The following is a 25,761-nucleotide window of genomic DNA, read 5'->3' on the forward strand; positions in this document are numbered from 1 at the left end:
AAAAACGCTGAGTCAAAGAGTCACTAAACACTCGGGGGAGACAGCAGAACCCTGGCAGGGAAATGTAGGAGTAGATAGAAATAAAAAAAGGGACGAGAAAACAGCCGAGCTGGACCACACACTCTGAAGGTGACTCCAACATGGCTGAGGATGTCTTGACCATTGATCGGAACTTGATTTGATCGTCTAGAAGATCACGTTACTGGGACTGTTCCGAGGGCCCGTCGAGGAAAAAGAGCCGGAAAATGGCAAAACTAATTTAGCTAATAAAGAAATTATATTGCATATCCTTTCATTTTATTTCAATATAATATAAATCATGAAAAACAATGGAAGAAACATGTACATTTAATGTTTTTTTTGGAGAAATTGGATAAAAGAACAATGTGGCCACAAAAGACTAGTTTAATCTTTAATCCTTTTAATTTTCTCTTACAATCTTACAACTTCTTTTTCCTTACTAGGTTATATTGGATATTTCATTAGGTAGTGACCACCACTCTGGGTCTCAAAGACGTTGGTTTGATTCCTTCACTTAATTGTTTTACATTGTGTTCACCGAGCTTCTTTCTTAATTCAGTAAAGACGTATATTCTGACTACACGACTTGTATATGTACAATTTAATGGCTTTTTATACTGTATTTTGCATCTTAAGACCTCATATCGTGACTTTAAAGCACAGATGTGCAACAACTTTTCTACAAAAACTTTTACTATACAATCTAATAGCACGAGCAATAAATGAGTCCCTGAGTCTATTAGTGTTGCATCATGGGAGAAGCATTCGTGCACTCCATCTGCTTCTCTGCTCACTGAGTACAGTGTTCAGAGGATGACTGTCATCATCAATAATAGACAGTAAGTAAGTAAATAAGTAAGTAAATAAGTAAATAGGTAATGGTTATTTGTAATGCGCCAGTAGTTCGTCCAGAGATCTTCTCTCTACAACCATCACCAGTGAGTTATTTAATGTTAAGGGATTATTTGTAATTAAACATCAGCCTTAATAGTCATCAGAGACGTTCATCTGAGGAACTTATCATTAAAAAATAGGCTCCAAGGTTCTAGAAAATACTGACAAAAACAAGTCCTAAACAAAGTGGTTTACCAAGTGAAATCCAGAGTGACGCTAGTAATGAGTGATGAAAAAAGAGAACAATTGTTATGATTGTTATCTCCAAGATATATTTATACATGATCAGTTTTGGAGTTTTAGTCCACTTGAATATAATTACATGACTTGAAGTGTCAACACTTGGGTGTGTTTTATAGACTAGGGAACAGATTGTCTGTTTGGCTGCAAACACTAATTCAACTCCAGGACTCGTAGTTCAAGAATTATCCACACAAAAGTATTTTCCTATCATCGTCTATAAAAAGTTGACCGGGAACCTAGATGAAGCTAATAAGCAGAAGATTTTGTTACAAAGTTGCTTAAACCCAAACAGGACGAGTCGTCTTTAAGTATTGAAAGAGTTGCTTGTTGTTGCATAAACAGTTTGTCGATCGCTGGCAACGCGTGTGTAGTTATCTGGTCGCACACGAGAGTAAAGTGTTGGTAACACAACCACACAACGCTGCGTCTCCACACCGGAGCATGTTGGGAGCTGTTGATAAGCAGGGGAAACACGCACAGGTTAGATAACCATTGTCTCCTTTGTTTGGACGACACAATCCTCCCAAAAAAATCCATTCTACCCCCTAACGTGTGCATGTCGCTGCAGGTTCCTCCCTCGGATCAAATACCAAAAAGTTTCCCTGAGGAATCTTCCGAGTTCAGCGCAGGACAGAGTTGAACGACTGTGGGAACATCTCGGGCTTGTTCCGCCGCCGTCCCCCCGCTGAGCCGCGGCAATTGACACAAATGAGTGGGCCGTGTTCCTACCCCGGTGCTATTGTCCGGGTAAACGTAGCCCGGGGTCGCGGCGGTGTAATGACAGGAGAATGAAGAGGAGGGGACGGGGGTCAGAGGGGCCACGACTGGAGAGCAGATAGAAGGATTAACACGTTTCAGGAAGTGTTTTATAAGCATCTGCTTCGTCATGAAAACACTTTTCTTTTTTTTTTACCCCATTTTATGATGGAATGTTTCTTATTAGGAAAATGATTATTTGGAATTCTACTCTTTTGTCTTGAAGAGTGAGTAATTACATGTCCCCGTCAACCTCTGATACGTTTTACTCACTTGTTGGCATTCCAGGTCGCCACACCTGCGACAGGAAGATAACCCGAGGCATTTACACGGAATCTCCCTTGAAGAACCAAAGACTGGAAACTTTGATTCTACCTTAAACTAACAGCAGAGTACGAACCTGTGGTCGTGACTCTAAGAGGACTGTCATGGAAAGAAGGTTGGATCTTTAAATATTAAAAAAATATGCTTCACCAATGAGTATAGATGGGAATAAAACTCAAGAAAAATACGTGAACTCGTGTCTATCCTCTGTGAGGCTTCATTTATCATTTGCATTGGCCATAATAAGACAATATTTTGATAAACATTGAAAAATAGGCTACCAGGCTCGCTTAACCCATTGTTTTCTCAGTGTCAAGGTGACCTGAAGACCCAGAAACAAATGTGTTTTTGGTATCCCTTGTGTCATCTCTGGGTCAAGGTGACCCGAAAACAAATGTGTTTGTGGTATCCCTTGTGTTGTCACTGGCTCAGATGAATACATATGTAAAGAAAATACGTTTTAAAAACATGTTTGACTGGAAGGGTATGTAACGTATTCTGCCCTGTGCAGCTGGGACAGCTTGGAACAAAAAAGTTCTCCTGGTTCTTTTGTACGCGTCTTATGAAACTTTTTGGACTTTTGACACAAAAGCAATTTTGCTATGAAACGATAATAAAAGCAGAAGATTTTCGTTGGATCTATTCCTGCACAAACAATGAACTCCTAACAATTTGTATCTACTTTTCCTTTTGTTTACAATGTGTAAGTGTTCGTTTAGATCGTCTAATTTTAATTGTTTTGTATTTTTGTTTTTCCATTTATTTTTTTCATAAAAAGTATGGTGGGTGAAGGTGTTTTTTTAAGCTTTCTGTCTCGTTTTCGTAAAAATCCCAAATAGTATATATATCTACACCTATGACTGGCACTTGAGTCAGGTTTCGGACCCTCTCAGGGGTGCTACAGGGGTCCTACTGAGGTCTTCTTGGCTTTAAAATTAGCTCAGCCTGAGTTGTTAGATTTTGGCCTCAATCGTCCACAAAGGTCGTGCCCTTATTATTAGTGCTACAATAGCGTGAATATGCTCATTATCTCCGTTCTTCACAATCTGGCCCTAACGGCCGAATAATGACGCCATCACTCTTTAAGGTCCATGAAGCTTGTAAAAGGGACAAAAGATATTTTAAACTCAATCATATGGCCTTTGAATTTTTCATTTAAAATATATTTAAATGGTTTTTCAGTTTTAAATGAGAGATTTTCCATAGAAAGGGGTGATACAACCTTCTCTACCAACTAGGCAGCACAATTATCTATATATATATATATATATAGATATGAGGATAAACTGGAAACAAGCCCCCCCCCTCAAGATAGTCTCTCCATGACCCTCTCACTCATTTCCCATGAGTCCAGTGAAGAAACAATCTCCAGAAATTTCGAAGGACATATTAGATACGAGGCGGACGTCTGTTGATCTGATCTCAGAAACCACAAACCTAGTTTGTCTGAAAGTCGTTTGAGTCGCACATGTTAACAGGAAGTCACATGACGTCTGAGGAGAAAGAAAAGGAAGCAGCTGCAGCTTAACAAAGGTTTTTTTTTTATTTAAACCTTCTTTTAAATTGAATTTTAAGTGGCAATAGAGAAGTGGAGAACCGGTGGCACGAGGTGGTTATAAATATGACGGCAGTAAATATATGTCAGTGTGTGAAGGATCTACTTTCATGCAGATGAAGACAACATCGTGTGTGTGTGAAGAAAGCGGCAGGGGGAGAGCAGGATTCCTTGTGGGACGCCTGTTAGTGTAGAAACAGATGTGGCACATTAAACGTGTGTAACCCTGGGTCAAGTAGAAGAAAAAAAAGAAAAAAAAGGTGGACTCGACTCATCTCGTGAGTTTATTGGTTTTGAATGAGAACATCCAGCTTTACAATCCCAAACATGATTAGAAATATAGATCTTACAAACAATAGAGGGTCCCTTCAGGCCGGGGGAACTGCCATGTTCTTGTGAAATGTGGCCCACCAGAGGGGTTTGGTCCTCCTCCTCCTCCTCCTCTTGCGTCACTCTGCAGCCGAACAGACCAGCCCCTTCTTGGCACCCTGGTGGTACCGACTCTCCAGCTTCCCTGAGAGCGAGAGAGGGGGAGAAAGGAAGGGGTGGGAGGGGAGAGAAAGAGGAAAGGATGAATCAAAACACCATCAAAGGGACAGCGTGACCTTTCCAAGAGCTCAAGGCCTCCTGATTAGAGGCGTCCTCGGGTAGACGGGCCGGAGAAAAGGGAGAGACTTTATTCCACGACTCATGGAGATTAGACGAGCGGCTTTTGTCTGCGCCAAAGTATCTGAGCGAGGACTCTGAGGTTACAGCCTCGGAGTTCAGGGTAACCGAAGAGGACGGAAACACAGAGGGTTCTTGAAAACACAAAAACACGTTTTGCTTCTACAACCTTCAGTCTGTTATCTCACAGAACCATGATTACAGAAGCTGACAAGGTTCCATGAAAGCAGAAGTGAGTGGAGAAAAACCCTCCAGAGTTTATCTTCACACTCGTGTCATCAGACTAAACCACCTTCTGTGTCTGCTCCCTTTAACCAGTAGAAACAACAACACACTTTATCCTCGTCTGAGAATCTAAAAGTGGAAGTAGCAACAAGAAAAATAAGTTAAAAGTTGAATTGAATAAATTGAAGCATTTCCTTGTATAAAAGTATAATTTCCTACATAAAATGGTAATATATAATCGTTTACACACCATCCTATAATGCATACATTATACTATCAAACCTAAGGCAGTCCAAGTTATTTTAAGTGTTTGTTTATAAATCGGTTAATTCACGTTCTTGTTCACGACCTACAGCGATGCCAGAGTTTAAGACGAGATAGGAGACGCAGATTATCTACGCCAACAAATAAAAAAAGTCTTATTATAATAGAAAAAAAGAAGTTGAAGGTTATTTTTGCTAAAGGAAAACTCAGAGATAATACTCATTTAATTTCACCGTTCAAAAAATGTAGCCTCCAAGTTTGACACCCTTGACTTACATGTTCAGACTAACGCCGTTCATAAAATGTAATGAATACAGTTAAGAATTCAAGTTCTTAAGCAGGATATTCTCCACACAATATGATGATTTATTGACTTTAATTCCGTTAAGCTCAACTTTACCACCCAGTAACTCATGATAGACATTTATACTTGTGAGCTCAATAAACACAGCTTCAATCCTTCATTTCCCCTTAAAAAGTATAAATTCTGTAAACTCTCCAACTCAATATTTCAACCTCATATTGATGACAATCCTGTAATGGACAAAACATTCAAATAAAAACTAAATAAATCAGGGTTACAGGCTGGTAAAGACAAAACAAACAGCTATATGCATGTATAATAATAACACTTGTATAACAATGTAATGTATACCTAAGGCAGGGTAAACAGAAATTGGATATTCCTTTCTTAGAATTCCCTGTTGGACCAGAGATTTCTCAAATGTTAGATAATCACCACATGTCAGTGATATTTCACAGCCGTTCATCTCCACCACAGTCCCATTAAGGTTCAGGACTATGTGCATTTGCTCAGGAATGAAGGTCAACTCTCGCTCAGACCAGGATCTACATTCTCCCAGAGTGATCTCCCTGCATCTGTGGGGTTTCCTCCCAGGCAGCTCGTGTCGTCCATTTCTTCTTCTATCCGTTTGCGTCAGGAATGCGAGAGATGGTTTCGTTCAATCACTTGCGGCTGCATGTCGGCGGCACCTGCTCAAACTTGCCGTTTAGCGCGCTGTCATTTACAAGCCATAAAACAGTAGCCTCCATTGTTGTGAGGAATGCTAAGGTAATAAAATGCTAATCTTAAACGCGTCAGCTCGGATGAGATTATTTATAGGGCTGCGGGACAGCTGAGAACTCCAGAGAGGGATTTTTATCAAGTCTCTATTTATATTCATACTTTAAACAGGAGCTGTGGCGCGTAAATAAAAAACCTTGGCAGCATCTGACGAGCGCTGACCCTCTAATCTTCTGCAATTATCCGTTTCCTCTCTAAATATCCAGGTCGTCTTGCAGTTCTAACCCACCCTTGGTGGGTATTGATGAACTTTGTCGACCCCGCGATCCGGATCCTTAACTGCAGAGCAAATAATAAGCCGGTGTGTCTGTGTAGCTGCTCGTCACTATCTGTCTGTTTCCCCCTGGCTGAGCCCAGGAGGAGAAGAAGAAGAAAAAAAAAAACAGGCCGGGGTTGGTGGTTGTCACTTGTGCTTTCTTTTCGTGTTGTCACGTTATGGCTCAACTCAGTGGGTAGCAGCAGCATAAACAAGGTGTTTAAGAGAAGTACTGTTTGCTCACCATTTCCAAGCCTGTCTGAATGCTGTCAGTGTGCTGCTGCTGCGCCGCCGTCGAGGTGTGGAAACACCTCTGGAAATATACAGGCGCCGCAGAAAGGTTAATGATACGTCTTCCAGGAGAGAGCTGGAATTGGCTATTTTTGAAAAAAATGAGGTCGACAGCAGCGGCTCTATTTAAGAGCTGCTTAAGAAGGCCATAAAGAGGGAATGTTAAGAAACGAGAAGTCACTCTACATGTGGTTGGAAAGTTCACTCCAAGTATTTGACACTCCATCCAATGTCATTATTTTTTTATTTTAATTCCACCGACTTGACCACAGCGTCTCTTGCTCAAGCCCGGAGAGAATCTACACGTTATAGCAGCTAACAAGAGCTAGTTTTTAACCTTTTAGATGATTTTCATTCACACATTACTTATATAAATGTCTATTTCAGTTACAGTGGTTGATTTAAGAAATATTCCATTCAAACCATTCAGACTCACTCACTCAAACCAGCGAATTAAAATGATCATGGATCTTGGAAAGAAACCAGAGTGCCTGGAGGTTAACAACACAAACATGGGAAAAACCAAACTAAATTATTTTTAAAATATTCTTAATCTTTTTTTAGCCAAAGCTCTCCAGGATCTTCCTTCAAACATGTCAGTGGTTTCATTTTCTACTATAATAAGATTCTTACTCTCGTGCTAATTGTTGTGTCTCAAGTAACCACACCACAAACTGCAGATCGAGTGCTTCTGGTATTTAAAAAGAGATCTTAATAAATTAAAACAAAAGTGATAAAATTATTACTCAAAGCACAAGTTAAAAACAATTATTGCTGCAGCAGTAATTGAGTAGTTTGATGATTACAAAAGAAAATTAGACATTTCTCTTCTTTATAACTGCTCAACAGTGTCCTTCTACAGATAAACTGTTCTTTGTAAATTTGTAGTAACTTAAGTATTATTATAATTATTAGCATCAGGAATCAAAATAGGTAAACATTGTCCTCAACTTAACCATGTTTGGGTTCAACTGTTGTTTTAAAATGAAGTTACTGATAATATATAGATGTTCTCTATCCATTTTTTTAAATAATTCCAGTATCTTCGTGACTAATGACAGAGATAAGGAACCATCAACTAACAACGTTAAGAATCAGCATCAGAACACACAACAGCAACAAGTGAAAATAATATTTCTTCTGTCATTCCATCTTGGCTACAAACCAAACACTCACCCCGTTTCTTTTCTATCATGCCACATGAATTCAAGTCAGAACCAGACGACTATTATTCATGTCATATTTGCCAAGAGAAGCTTCTTAACCAAAGAAAGGTTAAACACATTAGCAGCAAACATGAGAGCGCTCAAGCTAGGACGCTAAGTAGGTGATGGTGATGTGAGCAAACAGTGCTGGAATAGTCGGGTAAAAGCCAAAAAGCACCTTTAAAGAGCTGTCAGCGGTTGGGACAACACGAGCAGGACGGACGCTCTCTGGCAGCCGTCGACGCACTAGAAGAACTCACAATGCCGTAAGTGGTCCTTGCTGTCAGAACTGTCACACAGAGTTGTGTGTCTGCTTGTGTGCCAGACTCATTATATTCGCCAGGAAAGTCATTCCAGCGGCGTTACATATTCCATGTGTGAAGGCGACTTTTGTTAATGGCGCTGGAGCTGCTGAGCTGTCGCATTTCAGAGTCGCTGGTGTGTAGCCGGCGGAGCTGGAGGGAGCGAAAGTGAAAGGGAGGTTAAGGGAGGCGGGGGAGGGGGGATGAAGGAGTGGGTGGAAAAAACAGAGAGACAGCAGAAATGAGACAGAAGGGATGAGGAGAGGGACGCCGAGCGAGAGAGGGCTACAGATAGAAAGGCGGCGGGAGAGAGGGCGAAATAGAAAAGGCCGCCCCATCGATTGGCTGAGATAATTTCCCATTGATTGCTGCACTGTTTGGAGATTGCTGCAGAAAGGTTTATGACTCACATGCTACCAGCTCGGGTGGAGGCCCGTAAATAGGTCCAGGTGGTTCTGCGGAGGAGCATCTGAACACACACTCGGTCTTCCACTTTACTTGATAACATCATTACCGTTACACCTAATGCACAAAAACTGGGTGAAGCAGCCATGTAAAGAGTATTTATGAGGGAAGGGATGTCCAGAGAGAGAGGCTGCCGGACATCAATAACGCAGCGCCGTCAGCGACCCTGCTGCGATGATACCGCCAATAACTGGCTGCTTTCCTTCCCCGTGAAAGAGGCTCCTCCACGCCGAAGAATGAAAAGCCACATTTCTGTATCCAATCTTTTTATTACACACCAGTCCCAGCGCACCCAGATAATAAACCCCTCACAGCCGCGCGTGCACACGCGTGTTTAAACACCTCCTCGTGGCGGCTGACATGAGGAAATTGCTCAATCTAATGATACACAAAAAGGGAGAGTAAAAAAAAAAAAGAAAAAGTGGAGCACTTCTTAGATGGAATACAACTCCGTCACAGATACGTTACGCTAGATCCCACCGGGATGCCGTAATAACCAATCAGAGGGATATTGCCAGGCGAGGGTCCCGCAAATGAGCTCATAAAGCCGACGCCGCACCAGAATGAAGGCGTCAGTCGGTGAAGTGGGAGATAAAAGCAGTGTTTTCAACGTGACCTACATACCAAACATATCTGCGAGGAGTTTTGCGCATTTCCTCCGGGCACTCTAGTCGGATGGTTAATTGGTGACTCTTAATTGTCAGTAGGTGTGTGTGTGTGTTTAAGTGGTTGTCGATGTGTGTGTGTGTGTGTAAGTAGGCTGTTGCCCCCTCTGGTCCCATTACAGGGTTAAGAGAAAGATAATGAGTGAATGAATTCCTCACTGCTGAGATCAAATATAGTCACTTCCTAAATCCACAACAGCTCCATTCCTGGTCATCAAAGAAGAATTTCCCTTTTTAAAGTACATACAAATTTGATTTTAATCCAATGTCATGACGATTATTGTCCTTGGCTGACCTGAAACTCAAGGGACGGGTCAATAACAGCCTCAGGAATGTCAACTTGCATCGATAAATCGTAGAAAATAAATAACCACAATTAAAAAAAAATGAGTTCCCCTTTAAGAGAAAATACAGCAAAAAAAAAACCTTGGTCAAATTATTTTATATCGGTCCAGTAAGTATCCTTGACTCAGTACTAAAACCCTCGATGCAGAACGTTTACACGTCATCGTAACTGAAATAATAATAAAAAAAACTCAAAGCTAATGCTATGATGGTCTCATTTGCTTCTTTACTTACTAATCAACACTTATGCTTCGATTGTTAATAATAATTGCCTAATAGTGTGTCAGGCAAGAAACAGTTTGGGTAAAATAGCTGTAGCAGTTGAAGCTTAAAAATAAAATAACAATTGATCACAAATTCCCGCCTTGTCTACGATAAAATTTCACGTTAAACGGTGTGAAAGATCTGCGATGTACTTTGTCTGTGAACAGAGAAATGTTAAGGAATTACTGATATGAAAAATAAATTATCATCCTGGGCTAATTAATTGCCAATAGAATAATTAGGTGATAAAGTAATTCGGTTTTTTTCAAACAAAAACTCATAGAACACTATATGATTTTCAAAAAAAACACTTAAACAAAACGTTTGGAATTAGTACAACACACACGAACTTAGCTGATCCAATATTTATCTAGAGTACACACTAATAAGCATCTTTCAAAGATGGAAAATAGCATGTATGCCCCAGGTAGCATGCTTACTTCACTAGACATATGATAGTGTGTATGCGGAATTGTGCCCTTATGGCTGCAGTAATTATAAGGCAATAGAAAACAAGCTAAGGCAGCGACTTGCTATTAAATGGGCGTGTCCTAAAGCCTTCATATTAATTTAAAAATTGTATTTCCAATCTTAGTAAATGAGCAGCAATCTGTGGTTCAGCCCTAGCACACCATGTCTAGCACACTGGTACCTTAAGTGAATAAGCCCCTTCATTTTATTAAGCATTGTGCGTCTGGCAGAAATGCATTTGGCATGTCCTGGCCTATTTATCCAAATCAAATTATTTATCATTGCCGTGAACATGAGTGCTCCAGTCAGCCAATTGACTGACTAAACTTCAAAGGGTGTGTAAAAAGCTACATGGTGTAAAATTGAATGAACCACAATAACATGCAAGTCAGCCCGAGTTCTGCAGTGGTGCTTGTCCCCATTACACACTCACTCTCTACTTCCAGAGCCCACGGCGGAAGCAGAAAATTCTCTTAGCCATTCCATCTCTCAGTAATTTACACAGAATAGCAAGCTGTGTAAGCAGTGTGCTGCTCCCCTGGTTGCAAAGGTTGCCTTCAGCAGAGTGGGTTTGTCACATGACAAAACTCTTCTGAAGCTATTTTTAAAGAGAAGCAATCATTTTGTACTTCTTGGAAAAACTCTTAAGTGAAAAAACAAAGCATCCTCTTTGAGAATCCATGCACTATAATTGTTAACACAGAGAATGGATGGATCAAAGAGAAAGAGAGTATAGAAACCATGATGTTATGACAAGACGGAGTAGAAATAGAAAGATGATACAGTTTTTGTTTCAAGTCCTCGATAAGCAGTTTCTCATCTTGTTTATCCGCCTTTTTATGAGGCTGATAATAATGAAATCTTCATGCCGTAGACGATGTTCCGACTCGACCTTATTCTCAGTGAATCACCCCGTGTAACTATAGGCAGACTAAATTGAATTCTCTCAAGTGGTATTATTTTAGCTCGCGTGTCTGCTGCAAATTATAATCTTTGACTGTCGGTTCAAAAACAACCTACTTTTGCACAAAGAACTGTGAGTCGCGAGAGTTCAAGTTTCCTCGTGGAAGGGCAGGGTTTTTAGGAATTCAATGTACTTTTAAAGGAATAAAAAGAGTCCTGCTTCATTATAAGCTGAATAGGGTTCATTATAACTCCAGCTTAGCAAAATCCCCCATTCAATATTCCTCCTCTCCTTATCTGCCCTGGGCTTAGTTTACCTAAAGCTAAAGTCATTCTGCATGTGAAATCAAGCTAACAGCCCTGGGCACTGCACCAAACTGAATGTGAACCAACCCTCAGTAGCAGTTAGAGAAAAAGTGGAGATGATAACTTGCCTGGAATCCACTGTTGCTGTTAGTCACACCTCATTTGCATTCCCTCCCTGCTGTGTTTGAGCTGAACTGGTGAATTTACACGCGGATAAACGTAGTGGAGGAAGTGATGGGTGTTTGGAACACGACATTAGCGGGAAACATTCCGATAGAAAATTAAAAAAAAAATAGTCTTCCCTCAAAACTTGTCCAAACCTCCGGGCCTGGAGCTGTTTTCACAGACATTCGGAGTCTATAATGGCCGAGTGATTTCCCAGACCGTCGTCACAGCGCTCGATGCTTTAGTCACGCACATGATGCTTCGACAAAAACTTGCAGAGGAACCGGTGTCTGGCACATCAGGGATGGGAATACTCGTAATTGCAGAGGGCTGCAGAATTTCTGGGGCTATACTTTTGAATCTGATCATATTTGTATGCTGAGAAAGTGTGGCGAATAGAAGGGATATAAGTTTGTGTATAACTTTTCAAACTACACACTACTGGGAAACCAAACATATACTAATTAAAAGAGAATAACGCCTCACTTTCAGTGTACAAATGAGAAAAACTGACAAATGGTACAGTCCCTTTATCAGGACTGTCTTTTACACTCTTCAGTTCTCAACACTTTGCTTATGTTAATATCAAAACCGAAAACTAGATATTCCTCATGACTCTTTGTGTAGGTCGACAGCCACCCCCCCACTTCTGATCAATGGACCAACAGAACGTTACTTAGATGTCAAAGTCAAAGCCCACAGGCCACATCATCCGTCTATTTATGTAGCCTGTAAACATTTGAATCATTCGCTTTTTACTCTGCTGCCTGAAGCTCAAAATGGAAAATGAGTTGTGAAAAAAAAATGGTACTATTTCACCACAAGACACACTTTGTTTAATCCTCCTGAAGCAACAAATTTAATCAAATTTGCCTTTTCAACACTAATTGTTTACATCCATGAATGTCTATTGCTTTCCTTTTCCTTGAAAAGCAGCCTGTTGGATTGCACTGGATCATGAGTCACTGTTTCAATGCGCATCTTAAGTGATCTAGTTTGAAAACAATGTGTTGATATTGGAAAAATCTCAACACAACACAAAACCCCTTGATACTGGTTCTTTATACTTGCACTTTGTCTTCCCTTGCACTATGTTCTTTTGTTTGAACTTTATTCTTGTTCTTGTTTTTATGAAACTTGCTTTAACGAACTGGAAACCCAATTTTCCCCAGGAGATCTCCAGAGGGATTAATAAAGTCCGTCTGTCCGTCAATCCATCTATCTATCTATCTATCTATCTATCTATCTATCTATCTATCTATCTTTTCATCCATCAAAATTATGACCCATACAATTGTGAATTAAGTCAGTAAATGTTGGGTCTTTCTAGATACTGAACCTCCCTACTCAGTATTTTAAGCTATAATCTTCATTTGAATCATACACATTTCCAATGATTAATGAATATTTTAAGAAAACAACTTCATACTCTGGTTGTTGTAAGATTTAGTCAAAAGTTTTTTAGAGTTCAACATACCAAAGTAATACTAACAAAAGGCAAACGTGGTGAAAGAACACAACCTTTGTGTCAGTGAGGGGTAAACACAATTGTTCAAGATTACTGATGGGATCATTTTAATTCTCGGAGCGCTCAGAAGACAAGCTGCAAGAGCGTGGGAAAACCTGATGCTCGGCAACTCCTTGGTTTAATTGGTTTTCTTGATGGGATTAAAATCTTCAGCCTCTTGTTGGACGACGAGGCAATTAAAAAACAAGTGCTCTTAAATGTTTGAGGGAGAGGAGATCAGATTGACGTGAATTTATATCTGCTTCAGGATTATGCCTTTCACAAACCCCAGCTTTAAAACAGCTTGTCCATCAAGATCTTTTCGTGCTTAGTTTTCCAGACAGTTTGAGGTCACCAAAAACATTTACGCCACAAAAAGTCAACTCATGAGTCCTTTTTATGAAACTGTGAAGCGGGTTTGATTAACGGTGTCACTTCATTCAAAATGCCAAATCCAGACTTAATTTAAATCTAGTGTTCTGCCTCACGGGGGTCATTAATGTCCACTATGAATTTAGAGGGAACAGAATAAAAACTCAGCACTAAAGTCAGAGTCGGGGGCAGTGAAAACCTTAAACGTTCATTTCTCTTTCAAGGGCGACTTGTTTACGAGCTGAAGTAGATTCTTGAAATCATCAGCAGCTCAAGGATATTTTCCGAGCCCGTAAAATATGTATTATGTGATGTTGGCATTCTGCTGTCAAACGAAACAATCCTTCCTTTTTTCCTTCACGGCTTCAGAGGAGTGTATCTTGAACACAGCTGTACATAGGATTTCATAGTCTTATGTAAAGATTGTTAAATATTGCCCAGAGTCTTGTCGCTCTGTTCAATTATTATTCACAGGTTTATTTTTCTTCAATAACGATCCCTGCCTCATGTTGCACTCGCAGTTCTGCTGGGAGAACAGCTGCAGGATATTATTTAAAGAGCATCAAATCTTGAAATATTGAAAGAACATCACGCTGCAACTCTATAATATGTGCTGTATATATTGAGAAGTCTGTGCTACAGGCACCTGGAAAGAAAGTGGACAAGGTATTGAGCTGAAAAGTAATTGTTTTTTTTATTAATTAGACAAAAAAACTCAAACATTCCTCTTTCAGGGAATGGCGTTTACTTTAAGTTAAAGACAATTTTGGAAACAGCAGATGTGCCACAAATATAAACCATTATTAATGGTTAATTAGTATTAACCATGTTCAATGTAATAATTTTTGGTCCTCGGAAAAGGGCCATGCAGAATTAAACTAATAGCAAAGCCTTATAGAGGTCAGAACAAGTATGACATGCAAGTAATAGTAACTTAATAAATACGTAGAGTCCTTTAACTGTAGACAAGCGGTGACAAACGTAATCACACAAGGGGTCAAAATCGTTTAGCAGTCCAAGTCACAGGTCAAACAGAAGTTTACAAAACAGGACACAGTAGTCCGATTTCGATATCGTCTTTTCATTCTCTGAGCCTCAATTTATCTTAATCTTAGTCTAGAAGCAGAGGTCAGGTAGGGGTCTAAGAGGGCTTCAAAGATATCCATAGAAAAGTGTTTACACAAGGTAACTGTAATTTCACATTATGTTGCAATTGGAAAAATCAAGTTTTCCTTTAAAAATACTTTGCATCCAAAACTAGTTTTACGGGCATATAGAGTTTTTTATCCCATAACGTGCTTACAAAACATTTAGTATTTAGTAGATGTTTTGATCAAAGCAGCAAGAATAGAATGTTAAACAAGTGAAAACAAGACTTCCTAATACAAGTTGAAATGTCTTAAGCCCTTCAGGAGTGACACAATATATAATTAAATTAAATGTGGACGAAGACAATAATGTGATATCCCGGCGAGCTGTAGGAGGTTCACTGAAAGCTTGGGTCTCTAAGTTGAGACAGCATCTTCACACCAGGCTTAAATTGAGCAGTTACACAGCAGTGACTTATGGGAATTCTTTTTTAAAATCAACCAGATTATCATCTCACAAGTACTTATTCCATCATAATAAATGTCCTAATCGTATTGTTTGTTGAAAGCACATTATTATGACCACACCATTAAAACCAATAGACCAATTAGTAGAAAGTGGGATTACTTTTCCTTTAACATTTTGTGAGAATAAGCTGCAATTAGACGCCCTTTATGCACAATTGTAGGCAAATTAAGTGTGATACGGCGTTATCGTGTTATTCACACTCTGACACATCTCCATTTCTTACAATCCTATTTATAATTCATCCTCAGAGACAAGAAAACCTTGTCTGGTACGACACTCTCGGGTGCAGAGGGCTTTTAAAAGCTACTTAAATCTTCAGTAGCCACAATGTCAAAGGGACAAAATATAAAGTGTAGCCCAGTTTTCTTTTTTCCTTTTTTTTTTTTTACAGCCGCGGCGGGACCATGTAAAGGTGAACGCAGGCGTGTTATTAAAAAGGGTCCTTATAGAGCGTCCGCGGCCACATCTAATTAGAATGTAAATGTAGTGTGGGCTGAGGATGGATCACAGAGGATAGACATTGGCATTTAGATTATGCTCAGACTAGATTACTGATGACACTGTGTGTTGGTGAGATAGCCTTTTTGAGAGCTGCTTGGCAACTGACTAATTGTGTTTCACCAGCAGCAATGAATGCTGTTACCGTTCCATCGCTGATAATTAACAACAGAGGGGACGAGGTGCGCCGCCATGCGCGCACAATACAAACAACCCTTGGCAACAACTAGAGAGCAGCGTACACTAGCTTCAAAAACAAACACGGGGAATCTACGTGTTCAAAGGCAAACACTCCGGCCACCTTGTTCCTCTTGTAGTTAGCGCGAGATTGAAAGAATGAAGAGCTTATTTGCACTAAGCCTGGGCTCGAAGCCGCTCAGACCAAATCCTCTCACCTCCTACAATTCCTCATCGGGGGCATGTGCCACAAACAGAGCAGCTAAAACCAACCAAACAGAAAACCAAAGACGGGAGTGGAGACTGGGGAGGAGGGCGAGGGGTGAAATGGAGAGAACAGAGGGAGAGTGAGTGCAGAATGGAATAAAAATTGAAGCTGATCTGGTGCACTGCATTCTGAGGAGGCAGGATTTGCATATCTGTGCAGCAGTGCAGAGGGAGAAATGTGTCGGTACTGACAGAAAGCTGAATATCTTAAACCTCTGCTGACACCCCTGCAGGCATTCCATCCACACATGCACGTTGAAAGTGAACATGCACACGCACGTACGTGAGCGCACGCACACACTCGATTTTGGGGTCAGAATTAGGAGTGCCATGAATTGCTTTGTTACTGCACGCTGACACACAGTAGTGCGTGTTGTAAAGCTCAGGAACAAGATTCACACCTCCAGGGAAAATGGAAGACTGAGGCACTTTTTCCACTTTGATTCAGGTGTATATACAAAGACATATCCCTTACACACATATTCTTCACTTTGTGCACCAGGATCTACAGTTGCTGTGAGAGTAAGGGTTTCCAAAGACAGACTTTGCATGACTAAGGGGGCAAAATAATGCACAAATGTACACAAGGTTTCTTATATTTGCATGTCAATACAATCGTTCAACGGGTTGGCGTTCATGTATACACTCGATCTGAGAGTTATCCGATTGCATCCTTGTCATTTCAAGAGAAAATATTTACCCTCAGATTAGAACACATTAAACAGCGGTAAAAATAAACTAAAATAGCTCAGTTACTACAGTGCAACCAGTATGAACCAGTATATGGAGAAGCAAATTCTACAAAACCCTTTTCAATTCTGTCCTTAAAGAAACAGGAGGTTTTATCTTCGTTCAACCTTGTGAACTTTTGGTTGGACGTTAATGTTAAAAATGTTAATATCTTTGGAAAGAAGAAGACGAATAAATTGGATTTCTTAATGGTTGTGACCTTTAAACCCCCAACATATTCACCCCTGATCAATGGTATGAAACATCAACATGTTTCTACTCTTTTATTCAAGATTCAATTTGATCATTCCTGTACTTAGTTTTACAATAAATTAAATGAAATATAATTATCATCATTGTTTTGTTTTTTATTCAGTTATTTACTTCACTAAATGAAGGAATTAATGAATGAATGCATTTACATTATTTACTGATTTATCAGTTGTTTACTAATTAAATAATGTCCAATTACACCACTATAAATAATCTCAAATGAAGCATTACACTGGCTTCATGAAGAGATGTATTTATTATAAAATTATATTGATAACCACAAAATCATGGCTTTCTACACAAAGACTCAAAATTAATGAATGACTGTTGCTTTATTGGCGAAATTAACTACTGAATGCTTGCAGGTAGTGTAAACTTAAACATAATTTACACACACTCCAGTGCATCATCTACTTCTAACGACAAATATCAAATGTTGTCTACCCACAAATAGCGTCTCTGTGACCATCCATTAAGCAAGACAAAAGGACGTGCACCTGTCTACCGATACGTTTGATTGGAATAGCATCACCAGACTGCAGATAAATGAACATAATGAAGGAGTCTGTGACTATTTTCATAACTCAACAGACTCGATGGTCCAGAGTAGCCACACTTGGCCGGCGTGTGTTGATGCCGTTTATCATAAAAAGCCAGAAGGGGATTACAATTGGCAAGTAAGAAAACCCACCAACGACAAACCAGGGAGCTCATTTTACTTGCCTGACATTGTCTAATAGCCAGTGTTGTTTGTGATTAATCTGCTGAAGGATTTATCTATCACTTCGCTACATGTGCTGCTCGACAGCTCAACTGGGAGAGCGGAGAATATAAGCTGTGCCAGGGTTAGTGCTTTCACTCCCACTGCAGATGATTCCTACTACAAAAAGCCTGTGTTGCCTGTGAGCGTGTGGGCTGGCAAGTAGCTGTAGACATAAAATAATAACAGCTGGGATTTTCAGACCAAATTGTTTTGTACTCTTCTCCACCTTTTTTTTCTTTCAACAAACACTTTTGCAGAGCTTTTGTTTCTAAGTGTCCTTGGGTTTCTCAGAAGTGCTCGAGTAGTCACAGCAAATATCCAGACTCGCCAACATGAGAGGAGTGTATCAGATGTGGGTCACGTAGTTCAACTCTGCCTCGGAATATCAACAAAGTATAACAATCACACCATCAAAGTGGTTATTACTTTAGCAGAGTCCAGAAATGGAAGTCTAAAGTCAAAACGCGTTTCTAATGATAATAGTCTTTGACTAAAGACTATTTGTATTTCAAAAGGTAAAGACTTGTATTTTGACATCATATTTAATGTAATTTATGGACTAGTTATAAAATGAAACTATTACTTTTACTTTCAATGAATCAAGTGGTCATTAGAAATAACACAATCTCCATTAAATAACGTATAAATATCAATATCATATCAGCTTCTATAGTTTCTGCAGACGTATATCTCACTGTTAATCCGTTACCAGGCGGTCTGTACCGACTGTATACGAAGGATGGATTAAATCGACAGGATATAAGCGCCATCAGTGACTGTAGTTCATAGAGTAAGTGTATCTTTGAAAATCATCCCGCCAACCAATCAATACAAAGGTAGAGATAATGGAATGTGTGCCGGTGATTGTGACGGTTATTGTGTGAACACAGTGTCAGGTAAGAGTGGACAAGCTCTTTAACATGCCTGAGGCATGATGGCATTGATCCAGCCGCCCTCACCCCATCCGTCTCCCTGACACGGCTAACTGGATTGTTCATAAAAATGGAAATTGAGAATTGCATTTAAAAACATTACTTGCACCAGAGCAGAGCCGAGGAAAAGGATCGCCGTCCGTGGTTACAACGTTGACAGGAGGAAAAGGAGACTCGGGGCGGGGGGGAGGGGAACTATTTCCTGATCAACACTTTCCTGTCACCTGAACCATCAAAACACTTGAAGACTGACATTTTAAAAGAACATTTGGTTCCTATTGTAGCAGGTTTGCATGAGGGAGATAGAAAATATTCCAAAACATGCAATTAGCTCAGTTTTAAGTGGCTTTGTTAGCTCTTTGTCGCAGACTAATGACAACAGTGGAGCAGGCATGAGCGAAATTCTTCGTGCAAACACAGCAGGTCATGTAAGGAAGTCAAAGCAACAGAAATACATCAACACTGGTAATGTGGCAAAAAAAGAACATTTCCATGAGAGAGAATTTCTCCTCAATGTGGTCATTCATGGATTATTGGCAACGCAGAATGGCTGCCTTGGTGCTCAGTTCTGATTTACTTTTGCCTTTTTGTGTCGTTTTATTTCATTCCTTTATCCTGTACTGACACCAGAACAAAAAGGCCATGTTGTGTTTACAACACTGGCAATAGAAGTTTCTGATAGTAATTCTGATCTCTTTAACAAAGCACACTTAAATTGATGAATTAACGTGACTAGAAGCTTTTTTTATGAGTACGTTGGACATGTTTGTTATGTTGCAGGAGAAGGACAGAATTCCTCTGAAAAGGCAAATTGAATTACTAGACTAACTTCACGCATATAAAGGGTAAATATTACAGTAAATTACATTCTACATTCTACTTCCGTTAGAGTAAAACGTAAGCCGGTAGGTCGTGTCACTTCCCATATACTGTATAGTCCTTTATTACATCCCTTTATTAGATGTAGTTCATACCCAAGAATCATTCTTTTAAACCAGTGGTCCCAAATTCAACTGGCCTCCTTTAATCCAAATTTCATTTACAGCTTGGTTTTTCAATGTTTTTGGAATTTCTCTGTAGTTATTCTGTGATCTAACCTACTTTAGGAAACTTTGTTCCACCTTAACTATGTGATGAAAGCTATATAAACAATGTAATTATATTCATTCCTTAACCACCTGAACCAGATGGGGCCCCTCCTTGCAAAAACATGGACATCAAATAAAGGGCCAGAGAACATCATCCAATGGGCACTTGTTATATACTATGCCCCAAATAACAGTATTGCTCTGTAGTCCCATTTATATAAACTATACTCTACACTTTTAAATGTTTTTAAATAGCTAAAAATAAAGTTCATTTGGAATAAAAAGACATGTGAGATTGAAAAAACCCTCATTGTTACTTTTACACAGTAAGGAAATCAGTGTTAAAGTGCCTTGATTCAAATGTTGAACATCCTGATATTTAAATGTATAATAAATATGCAAAAATCTGGAGATCATTTCCAAGAATAGCTTGATACTTAATCAATGTAGCTCACCCGCTGTTTGTATCCCCTGGCAGTGTGGCGGCTTATTTGGCAGCAGAAGGCATTGATTTCTCTCAACAGTGGGGGAGGAGAGATGAAGAGGAGGTAAAGGTAGTGATGGACATGTTTAGAATGGCTACACGCTTTTATCGAGGAAAGTTGTGTTAATGCCGGATGGAAACTGATGAATTATGCAGCGATGTCGGTCATTGTGCAACCTTCACTTAGGACTACATCAATAGTCCAGACCCGGACACAAGAGCATCTTTATGAGCGAGGCTGGATATTCTAATCTTGTCTGTGTCAAAGCACAGTGTGACGGGGGCATGTGTATTTACTTCAGACGGCTAATAAGATCTCCGTTCGCTGGGACGTGTAAATATTGATGCCGTTTGTGATGAGGGCTGTAAATACAGCAGATAGTAGAGACTGAATGTTATATTGGCTAATCAAAAATGCTTTGTAATATGTTAATGAGGACTTAAAAAAGTATTTAACAAATCAAAAATGGACATTATTGCTAATCATGAGCCTCTAGCATAGACCAAACAAAGAATTGTTGTTACAATATTTTCTATTATCTTCAAAAGACTCTTGGGGAAACAGGAAATGTTTTTTAATATTACTTTTTGTAATTTTTCTTGAAGAATCTGAATAGTAAAGATCATTTTTTGAGAACCTTTTAACTTCTTTCAAACGATACTTAATACTTTTAGCTAAATGTCAGCATTCTAGGCTGATTCCACACCTGATAGGATTCATTCAGAATTTCCAGCGTCATGTTGCGGTGATGATATCAATAGGAAGTAAGTAAAGTGCGTCAAACAGTCTCATTTCACAGACTACACCATGGGTTCATTTTGGAGAGTCCCTAATTTTGTAAGTAGGACTGGTGATCAGGCCATTTCAGGTGCATATTTGGCAAAAGAACATTTCAATAATTGAATCCAGCGATCTTCAAAACACCAAAAAAAGCTGTTTTTATTGACAGCTTGTGAACATATTTTGTGACAAAGAAAGTGACCTATTGGTTGATTTTCCAATGAATACAATCCAAACCTTGAAAAACAAAGCTTCTGTGACTGTGTAGCAACGGAATGAAATACCAGAGTCAAAGCGTAACAGAAAAAAGCCAAATTTTACAGTAATAATGTCATTTTATGTGCTACTTCATCAATCTCAGACAGAAAAAAAAAATTTTTTTTTGTGAGTTACTGCAATGCCAGGTGTTTATTTGCCAAAATCACAACCAATACTATGAAAGTACAACTGCTATTACTGCAACACACTTATTCAATGTTATTATTTGGATTTTGCAGCGAAAGGAACCGTCTTTCCCAACTTAAATATTTAAGCAGTAATTTGTATATACAAACAAAAGGAACTAACCTCTAGGGAAACACACCAGCGAATAGGATATAATAGGTTTGTATCCAAGTACAACCGTTGACTGTATTTACAATGTGCAAAATGGACTTGAGAGACCCATCAATTTATTTCAATGATAACAACCAACACTGTTACGAAACATGATGTTGTGTTCAAGGCCCGTGTGAAGTCACTCAAGAGCAGCTGTGCCTGAAGTTGTGCAGCGAAAGAGGTCTTGTTAAATGGGTCAGTAATTTTTAAGATTTAAAGTGGATCGCTTGCCCCTTAGACAAAAAGCAGCCAAGCTCACTGTGGCAGATGTGTGCGAGAATGTGGGAAGATGTATTGGGTCGCTGCCTGAGGCTGCTGCTCATGGAGAGAAGAAAGCTGCCGGCGTTTCATGGGTCAACGGTGCCAGTGGCTTTGTGGTTCAGGCTTGTTCACGTTGAATAGAGTCTCTTCCAGCCTCATTAAAGACATAAATGATTGAAACAGCACTCGTTTGGCTTTAAGTACAATATCACAAGAGAAGAGTTCATTGATATCCATCACACTAGAAATGTAAGTGCATTGATTGAGCTGCTGTCCATTATTCACTCAGTGAATCGTAGAGGCTCCACGTATACCTACACACTTGTATTTTCATTTATGATAACTGAAAATCATTTTCATACTCAGGGTCAGATGTACAGGAATTACATCAACGGTTATCAAATGTGAAGACAGTTTCTGATGTCCTATGTAGAGTGTTTGTTTAAATTCACAATGAAGATGTGGTGAGAAACTTTTGCTTGGTGTTTTCACATATCCTTCCTGTAGCTGAAGAAGGCAAACCGTCAACAATGATGTGGTTGATTACCGGCTAAAATATATGGGTGTGATACGCCCAACTTCCTGACTGCAAAAAAACATGCTTGTCGCAGCATGAGGAGATACTACTTGTAACTTCGAAGTTATTTTCTAGGTATGGTCTTCTTGTATCCTGACCACTGCATTATCTACTGGGGAATCTTCATGCTTGTACAATGAGAATGCTGGTCTTCAACATTTCCTAATCTGCCCAAACTGGCTTGTAATAGCTACAATATGCATTCTAAAACTGGTACATCAGGGAACGTCTTTGATGTTTTGGACCACATATGGTGGAATAAGCTGCCTATCAACAAATTTACATGCAGAATAAATACTTATTCAAATGAAGAATTGCCTAACCCAGAGTAGAGCGATAACATTTCAGGTATTTGGATCGCTGTGAGGGGAGAACAGACCAAAATCAACAAGTCATGACACAATGACAAGTTGGTAAAAATACTTAAGGAGAAAGGACAAAACTAAAAAAGGTGGCTTTAATTAAGGATGTTAACAAGTGTTATAAAAAATATCTTTACATTATTATTTGTATTCCAAATAACTATTAATAGCTGTGGAAAGACTGGATTTGGAAACAAAATAACTTAAAGAGTGGGTTAAGTGGTAAATACAACTTCAAATCAAAATATGTGGGGAACTATTCCACCCAGGTGGTACATCCACTTGAAATGCAAAGGTATTCAATTGTTAATTGATAAACCGCTGACTTTCACTTGTTTAAAGCTCCAGCTCTTGGGCTTTTTGCAAATTAGAATTTGATAAAATGCCTCCTAGGTGTGTGACCGCTGACTGCTCTTAGAGAAATAGACCGAAAACATTGCCTTTTTGAACCAAAGGATCGACTTTAGCGTGCAACAGATGTTTGTGACTTCACACTGCTGGCACTGATACCTTAGAAATGAAATAATGTGTGATTTAAACACACAAAAGAGGAACTGGATAGAGGAGGAGGACTGTATGGAACATACTGTTTGGACAGCAGCAACTTCAATCTCCAATAGAAGCAGAGCAAGCTAGGAATATGAACAACAGAATATAATGAGACTTGAGAGAATGATGAATGATATGTGTTCTGAATCCCCCTCATTGGCTTCCAGTATTATCCATGGTACAACTCAAGATCCTCCACCAAACCTACAAAGCTGTGCATGATCCAGCACCATCTCACATCACAGATCTCAAAGTGTTTGCTCATAATTGCATGATCATAAAACATTCCCACATTCCTTCCATCACAAGTTGAATAATTCTGAGCAAATCCCAACGGTAGTTGCTGCATATGCATCTTTCATGTGTTGCATCATTGACCGCATGGAGTGAGTTAGCCTCGCGACAGAGATACTATAATCTCCACCAAATTAGAGGAGCAGCATGAGAGTAAATAGGGCAACAGAAAGGGAACAAAAAAATCGTTTTTGTGAAGCCAAATTGTGAGTGTGGACTGTGCAAAAGAGACTGGCATATCTGTGCAACTAATTGCATGGTACTGCTTTTGTGTGTCCGTGTGGGTGTGGTTGTGTGTGGTTGAAAATGAAAGGATAAAGAAACAAATTAAAAATCCCTCTAGAGGAAAAAAAAAAGGAAGAAAAGCACTTCCTCCCACCATTAATAATACAAGGAACAACAACAACAGCATCAAACAACATGACTTCCTCCAATACAGCAATCGACATGAGAGCATGTGTTCTGGGACCTGAATTTGACAAAGCGTGAAAATGATCCCAGCAGAGGGGAAAAAAAATACAACATTTATTTTTCAAGAAGGGGATAATGACTTCACCGCCATCTTCATTTCATGTGTTCTCATCTCAATAATGCAAAACATTTTTTAATAAATCCCAATTTAGTTAACTAAAACATATGAGATGAACAAGGACACAAAGAAATGCAAAAAAAAGTGATCCTGATCCTTTAAATATTCTTGTTATAAAATATGCATACATCAAGCCGTGGGGGAAATACAGACACAGGAGTATATTAGCTAAATAAATTGCATATATATTTTAAAATTCCTATGTTCCTTGTGATACAGGTTTTCTCTAGAACTGAGAAAGCAGCAGTCAGCGCGGTGTAGCCATCAGATCTGCATGTAAAGTGGGTCAACTGTGCTCCTGGAGAGCTTAACAAGCTTCTGGGCGAATATGGCAGCACACTTGATAATTACCCAGTAAAGGAACGCATATTTGAGAGTGTACAGGAAGAGGCGGCATGCAGATGAGAGAGCTTAGATTTGAGGCTGGATGAGAAGGATGTTAAAACTCATTTTCATTATTCATCTCTGGGTGCTTGTGCAAAAGTAATTAGGCCATACAATGACGCTCCAGGCTGTTATGCACTTTATATTTAAAGATTTGACCTTGTGAGACAGTATTTTGAGAACAGGTTTTAGTTTTCTATTAGGAAACTAAGAATCCAAAAAGGTCTTCATAGCAGGGGGCGTGTGTCACTAACTGCAAAGTAGCAATTAAAGTGAGCAATATAGTGGTTTCATCCATGTTGGTGGTCACGATGAGCCGGTGGAATTGATGCATGTGTTGAGAGAACTGTGGGTGTCTTTTGTTCAAGTGTCCCTTCCAAAAAACCATTAGTAAATCTATCACGCAGGATAATAACAGGGGCGAACTCTTAGTGGAAGGGAACCAACAGCTTCTTGTCAAGATCAATTAAGGTCAAATAGTCTCATTGCGAAACCGCTTCTCAGTCAGCCCGCATCAATGTTTTTTAAACCTATCACAATGCATCATTGTATCTTATCTGCTTACATAATTTTGCATCGCTGATTACATTTCAGACTTAATCTCCATAATTGGATAAGAAAACTACCACGAAAAAACATAAGCTTAAGATAATGGGATAAAGTAGTTGGTCCATTATTGTGAATTGTAATTAATTTTTACAATATTTACATTTTAAAGGATATTTCAAGTAAGTTTGATTTCTGAAAAACATTTATATTTAATGACAACGAATTTTCTTGGCAACACCGTATCACCTTCAAACAAGAAAACATTACGATTTTTCTTCCCCTCAAATCCTAGACATCGGGAGCACATAGTTTTACACATGTTTGGCTAAGTGTAAGTAAATAATAAGAGCAGCCATTTCCATCACTGATCCACATATAATCAAAAACGTTTGTAAAAATGGATTAAAGCAGCATCTTTAAATAATGTTGAAAGAACAGCTT

General features: G+C 39.3%; 1 protein-coding gene across 1 annotated transcript in view; it reads right to left on the bottom strand.

Moving 5' to 3' along the window:
* Positions 1-3,981: 3,981 nt before the first annotated feature.
* trip4 (thyroid hormone receptor interactor 4) overlaps positions 3,982-25,761 on the bottom strand; it is a 62,512-nt gene continuing 40,732 nt past the window's right edge. The window contains exon 13 of the mRNA XM_087794503.1: positions 3,982-4,307. Coding sequence (XP_087650629.1) covers positions 4,243-4,307 — 65 coding nt within the window. The 3' untranslated portion in view covers positions 3,982-4,242. The remainder of the gene's footprint in view (positions 4,308-25,761) is intronic.

Source organism: Callionymus lyra, chromosome 6 (genome assembly GCF_982586985.1).
Source record: "Callionymus lyra chromosome 6, fCalLyr1.hap1.1, whole genome shotgun sequence".
NCBI classification, from domain to species: domain Eukaryota; kingdom Metazoa; phylum Chordata; class Actinopteri; order Syngnathiformes; family Callionymidae; genus Callionymus; species Callionymus lyra.